General features: G+C 38.1%; 1 protein-coding gene across 2 annotated transcripts in view; it reads right to left on the bottom strand.

Annotated features, from left to right (window-relative positions):
- LOC115218654 (cubilin) overlaps positions 1 to 7,100 on the bottom strand; it is a 397,234-nt gene that overhangs the window by 103,858 nt on the left and 286,276 nt on the right. For both annotated transcript variants that reach the window (XM_036508531.1, XM_029788578.2), the window contains one exon: positions 4,243 to 4,367. In XM_036508531.1, the coding sequence (XP_036364424.1) occupies positions 4,243 to 4,367 (125 nt within the window). The remainder of the gene's footprint in view (positions 1 to 4,242; positions 4,368 to 7,100) is intronic.

Raw genomic sequence — 7,100 nt, forward strand, 5'->3', positions numbered from 1 at the left:
GCACACACACCGCGTCGGCACCAAGAACCGGTCTCTGCCCTCCTCCAGATTGACTTCACACTTATTTTAGAAGTTCCTAGCTGAGGTCACTACATCTTTTTTTGTACGAATAAATTTTCTTTAGCATTCATCCCTGTTTTCCCCATTAATGTTGTAATTACAGTCAATTTAATCCCACCCCCCACGATTCCTGGGTGGATCGTAGGGATAGGGACCTGAGGCACCTCCTCCATAGGAAATAAGCGTCCTTAAAACTTCCTGCTGGATTCCCAAAGTTGACCAACAAAAATTATGGATATTTTTCAATCATTTCGTTCTTGGTTTGCCACTAGGTTTTATGTTGGTTGGCTCGACTTGAAGAATTTGGCTTGCGATTATTTCACGCGCTACTACAATCCCATGTCCGAAGTAACAGAGTTGTGACCTCTCGCTACGAAGAAATAGTAGCATGGCCTGGGGAGACTCCCTGAACTCCGAGCTATGCACCATGTCGAGTATCGTTCTTCAGAGATCCTTTGAAGGAACCCCAATCCAGTCGCTTATATTTGCGATCACAGTCTTAAGGATATTTCCCAGCATGCAAGACCATAGGTGAAGGTAGACGCAAAACGAAACTGAAGAGAACAAGACTGGTCTTTTACCAACCTCTTCGCTGGTTAAAAATTTGGTGATGCTAGGCTGAATTGTTAGTATGGACGGGATTGTAGTTTATACAAGCAGCAGGAGTTTAGCAACATGGTGTTGTGAATGGAGAAGCCAGAGATAAGGTGGCATATCTGGATTGTCAGATGCTATTAGCCGGAAGTCTGGGCATACATCTGGTAGCGAAAAGATAGTTCGTTCTTCTTGTTGATGGATACTGCATCTTGGTTGAGTGTGTGTAGTCTCTCGATGAGATTACGCATATTCAAGCAAGATGCACTATCTATCAACAGGAATTCCAGATTAGTAAGGCACGTCAGTGAAAGATATTCCACTTGGGAGAGTCATTCTGATGGTCGCAGAGTCTCCAGTTGAATCAGGACACAGAGGCAGAATTTTCCCTATCTCTGCACCTGAATCAGTGTATAAGCTGCGTATATCTTCTCTTAATACCATTAGTTGTCATGCTCTAGTGCTATCCTGTAATACATTCAGATAACGTGAAGGTGACTCTGTATACTACATCCTTTTAGAGGCAGGATCCTCCCAGTGGGCAGTTGGTAGGATGTGTATTGAAGGCTGTTTAGATATGCGTTTGCGTCTATCGTAGCGAACAATATTTGAGGCGACATTATCTGAGCAGGTTTAACCGACCTTTACATTGTAGGAATTGAAGAGTTTATAACATGAGTTCTTGGGTAAATAGCATGCAGGAAGCTCCTAGATATGTTAGAGAAAATCCCGGGTCAAAAGGCATATAAAACCAGATTATCTTTCTTTTTCTGACCCTGCTGATATAGTCTATAGATTTCTTTTCTACCTGATTTTGTAGAGTACCTGTCTACGATCTGATGTACGAGTGTGTAATGTATACATGTATTTCTGTTTGTGAATGTGTTTTTTTTTGTGTGTGTGTGTGTGTGTTTTATATACTCTGTTTCTTTTTCTTGAAATAATTCTAGTGTTTGGTAGTTAATATTGCTTCGTATTTAAATTGTTGTAGCTCATTATCATAGCAGCATTGTGTACATTTTTTTAAACTTTCATTATCACGTCTCATTAAATTCTTGATTTGAGGTTTCTGACTTTCATCGGGAAACCTTTCAGCCGTGACGTCTGCTATTTCTTCCATTCAAGAATAATCTATTTGTGATTTCGTTTACATTTTCTCTAATATTTTGCTATTAATGTAGATTCTAGAACAATGACGTTGCCTTGATTTTACATACAAGATATCTATGTTAACGAATATCGCTGTTTTTCCAATATAGTTATATCAAGTTTTGTTCTTGTGTTTTATAAGTTACAACTTCATTTATTGCAAATGCATTGTGGGTCAGTGTGATAATGCTGTACATGTATGCTCAACGTGCAATTTACTCACAGAAATCATTGAAATTCTATATTATGAAATGTGGGTCAAAACTACGTAGAACACAACTTCGCAACATAGATTGGTAATAAAAGCTGCTGCCTGTAATCTATTTCTTTCGATGCTTTACTCATTCTTTAACCCACCTGAAGCCAGCTTTGATTTTATGCAATCAATTTATTTGAAATGGTTTAATCAATTCTGTTTCAAACTAAGAAACACTACCAGAAAATATTCCATACTTCAACAACCATATGCACCTCGCTAAGTGGATGTAGGGACACAATAAAAAACAATGTAATTAGACAGGTAACTAAATCCTACGTATCTCACTACAAACTCGCCATGTTAATATATTATAAAAACACACGAATGAAATATTTTCATTAACCTAAACCCACAGAAATATCAATATAATTGATATTTAAATCTCAATGTAAGTATGAAAGTTTTCTGCTTCAAAAATCAAGCCGCAACATTGGTCAAGCATTTGCAACCTTATTCTATCGCTTGACTATGCATGGACCAGGCAGAGTCATCGCAATACACTTGAATACAATATATATGCAACAAAACAGAATATAGTATATGCAACAAAGAAAAAATAAACACGGGAAGAGTGTCCACGGAGGCTTTGGTAAAAGGAAAATATAAAACCAAAACCTTTTCTTTAGTAATTCAACGGCAGCAATGCTGCATTGCTGTTTTGAAAGGCATTACTCCAACAGATCGATCCCTAGCACTTGGTTTTAAAATTTGGTACTCTTGTATTGGCGTACAGTATGGAACTGCAATTATCAAACAATTGAGGCGACAAACACAGTTATCCACACCCACCCGTACATCCATGCCAGCCAGCCAGCCAGCCAGCCAGTCAGCCTGTCTGTCTGTCTGTCTGTCTATCTATCTATCTATCTATCTATCCATCCATCCAGTAGTAGGTGTCAGTGATATTCTTCTAGTCCATAGGGGCTGGGTACGAAATCTAGTAGTAAATACTTGAGTCCGTTCAGGTTAAGATCAATGGCTGTAGAGTTATTTTTAGCAAACCCTAAAGATTAGAAGAATACCACTGGCCCCTATTATTCTCTTTAAATTCCTTTCGTTTTGCTCTATTTTGTTTACTTTTTACATTATCTTCCACTACCTCCTCCTCTCTCTCATCTTCTTGGCTATCTTTGTACACTATATGTCTATATACCTTACTTTATCCTTAATGCCAATCCTTAACCCACCCTCACAATCTACCTCTCTTTCTATGTATTTACTTTTCTTTCTTTTTACCACTTAATACCCACCCCCGCCCGCTACCATTCTGTTATCGAACGTTGACATGTTCGCGTCTTTTGTCTGGATGTTTACAATATCAACACTTTACCCACAGGAATTAACGCAGGATTGCTCCAAAGGACTTATGGACTCATTTCTACAAGATCGAAAAGTTGAACTGTGAACTTTTATGCTTCTTTTTTCTTCCCTTTCTTCGTCTCCTTCTTCATTTACTCATACCCTCTATGTCATCATTTCATTCAGCTATACCCTTCTCATTTCCTATTTGTCTCTGATGACGGAGTATCCCATACTCTGGGACATCCCAGAAACAGCTGTAAGACTTTGAAATTTTTTCCCAATAATAATAATAATGTATGTAATTTGAGATGCTTGACTTGCCTTAACGTTTGCTGTCCTCTTTAACAATTATATATCCACTGCACTGGAAATCTGCCATCCATTAAAGCATTTACCTAGCGTACGTAATCGTTTAGATCATCTGTGAACTAAACCTCCATATTCTCTCTCTCTCTCTCTCTCTCTCTCTCTCTCTCTATATATAATATATATATATATATATATATATATATATATATATATGTAGGTCCCGGGTTGATTCGGGGTTAACCACAGTAAATAAGGTACTCAATACATAGCAGAGTAAAATTAATTTATTATATAGAAGGAGCTTCTACAGTAGAAGCTCCTTCTATATAATAAATATGTATATATATATATATATATATATGTATATGTATATTTGCGTGTGTGTGTGAGCTCGTGCGCCAACAGACATGGATGATATAGGAATCCGTCTTGCAGTACAAGGAGCTCCACAACAGTTCTAATCTTGGACGGTAAGCCTTTTGTAACATGGGTCACACACACAAACACACATGTATATATACTTATATTTCTATTCATCGTGTCCTTTTAAGATAAATATCTACACTTACCATCAAAAACTTTAACAGAATCGTACACGCACCCAGGTGAGTCTTCTACCTCAAAATCCAGCACTTGTAGCTCCACTATGTCGAATTCATTTGCCGCTGTCAAAATCCACCAACAACTAAGATTTCTGTAAAGAAAAAAAAAAGAAATGACAGGGATTCAATGCATCAGATGAAATGAGGAAATCTTTTAGCTTTTGTTTCCACCGTAAAGAATATTAGTCGAAGGAATCGAGCCCAGTACTTATATTTGTTTAAGCCTGATACTTACTCTATCGGTCTCTTTTGCGAAACCGCTAAGTTATGGGGTCGTAAACATACCAACACCGGTTGTCAAGAGGTGGTGGGCGACAAACAGAAGCACACAAACACACACAGAGGACCGGTGTCTTTCAGTTTCTGTCTACCAAATTCATTCACAAGCTTTGGCCGGCCCTGGGCTATGGTAGATGAAACTTTTCCAAGATGCCACTCGTTGGGAATGAACCCAGAACCATATGGTTGAGAATCAAATTGCTTTTTACATTGCCCTCTCTACGTCCGACATACGATCACAGCCGAGGATTCTCAGAATACCATTATACTGCTTGAGTATGCTACGGTTTGATCTGTTGAAATTTCGTTACTTATTTCTAACAGGGCCGGATATCAATAAAGGATCTCTCGTTTGTGTGCATGCGTACGCGTATTCGTATGTTTGTGGGGGGGGGGGGGATATTTAAAAGTGTATGTTTTGGGATGGGTGTGTACACGTACGTGTTCATCGCTTTCTTTTATTCAGCACATTTAAGGCCATTTAAGGTTACGCTGGAACACATTGAACGAGTCGAGAGAAAGATGAATTTTGTTTCCTTTTCTGTGTCCATTAGCAATGATGCTAACTGCACAGTTGCATAGACATTAATTTCATTGCATGTATTCATGCTTAAGTGCATGTATATATATAGACAACATACCAAATTTTATAACTTAACCAGTTGATGCATACATTTACATGCGTTTATGACAATATCCCGGCATTTTAATTATTGCTCGCAGGTAAAAAAGCGTACGCAAATACATAACATAGATATGTGTGTGTGTGTGTGTGCTTGGATATATATAAATAAATACGCATATGTATGTGTGTGTGTGTATGTATGTATGTATGTATGTATAGGCACAGGCGTGACTATGTTGTAAGAAGCTTGCTACCCAGCCACATGGTTCCGGGTTCGTTCGCACTGCGTGACACCTTGGGCATGTGTCTTCTCCTATAATGTCGGGCCGACCAAAGCCTTGTGTGCGGATTCGGAAACTGTAAGAAGCCCAGATATCTGGTCAAATGGAATATTTTAGATATTTTCATTTTACAAAATAAACGATGAAAATGTTCAACTGCGAAAGGCAAAAGAAAAATGTTACTAAATCCGAAATTAAACCGGAAATAGCCACCGCTCCATGCATTAAATAATGGTAAAAGCATATTTATGACTAAAACCAAAAGCTCGAAAATAAACCGGAAATAAGTAATACAACCACTACCACAAAAATAACAACTTCCTCTTTAAGAGCACGTGTGTTTGCAAAGGTTAAACGAAAATGCTGACACACTACAAAAAATCTTCTTCCCCAAAAAAGTTAGTAACATACCCACAACGGATTTCATATTTAAAAAGAAATAATTTTACAAAACCACCTTTACACTCCAAAAACAGTATTAAGTAATTCTCAAAGACTTTCAAATATATATTTACCAGAATAAGCACACAAATACGAAACAAGGTGGAGAAAACAGTAGTCTTATATCGGCGGTAAAGTAATATTACTCGAATATCGGAGGTAAATTACTCTACCTCTGGTATTCGAGTACTATTTTCTCCACCTTGTTTCACATTTATGTGCTTACTGTGGTGCTTACTTCTTTAGAAAGTTTGAGCGACTCTCCACAAGTAAGAACCGGTGTTGGTGTGTTTATATCTCCGTAACTTAGCGTTTCGGCTAAGAGACCGATAGAATAAGTACCAGACCATAGAAAAATAGTATTGGGATTGATTCACTAAAAAAAAAAGAATTCAAGACGGTGCCCCAGCATGACCTCAGTCTAGTGGCTGAAACATGTAAAAAGGAAATAAAGTAAAAAGGAAAAAAAGGATGTATATAGACACATAAATAAATACACACACACACACATATATATATATATATATATATATATATATATATATATATTTCTTTATTACCCACGAGGGGCTAAATATAGAGGGGACAAATAAGGAGAGACAAACGGATTAAGTCAATTACATCGACCTCAGTGCGTAACTGGTACACAATTTATTGACCCTGAAAGGATGAAAGGCAAAGTCGACCTCGGCGGAATTTGAACGTAACGACAGACGAAATATCGTTGAGCATTTCGCCCGGCGCGCTAACGATTCTGCCAGCTGTGTGTGTGTGTGTGTGTGAATATGTGTATCTATGTGTATGTGTGTTGATATAACAGAGCAAAATGTGAAGAGGCAGGTCATAGCAACACTAAGAACACCTCCTCGAGTTCTCTTCTACCTCATCCTGGAGTGGACCCCCCCCACCGCTGAATCACTATGAACGTTCACCTCCCGGTCTTTGCTGCTCGTTTGCTGCTATATTCTTATACATATTTGGTCTGTCTTCAATATGTTATAGAAATATCTTACAAGTTGCTCTCTCCACTAAGGTAAACTCACTACTGTGGTTTCCCGTGACACTGCAACCGTCATTTCATTGAGGTAATCTCAGCTTTATGATTAGCTACGTTGAATATAAGCTTGTTGCATAACCGTGAACAGTTTCAGTTCGCAAAGAAACATATGCAGCGTGCTTTTTACCTGTTCAACTTCCTC

The sequence above is a fragment of the Octopus sinensis genome, linkage group LG13 (assembly GCF_006345805.1).
Source record: "Octopus sinensis linkage group LG13, ASM634580v1, whole genome shotgun sequence".
Taxonomy (NCBI): domain Eukaryota; kingdom Metazoa; phylum Mollusca; class Cephalopoda; order Octopoda; family Octopodidae; genus Octopus; species Octopus sinensis.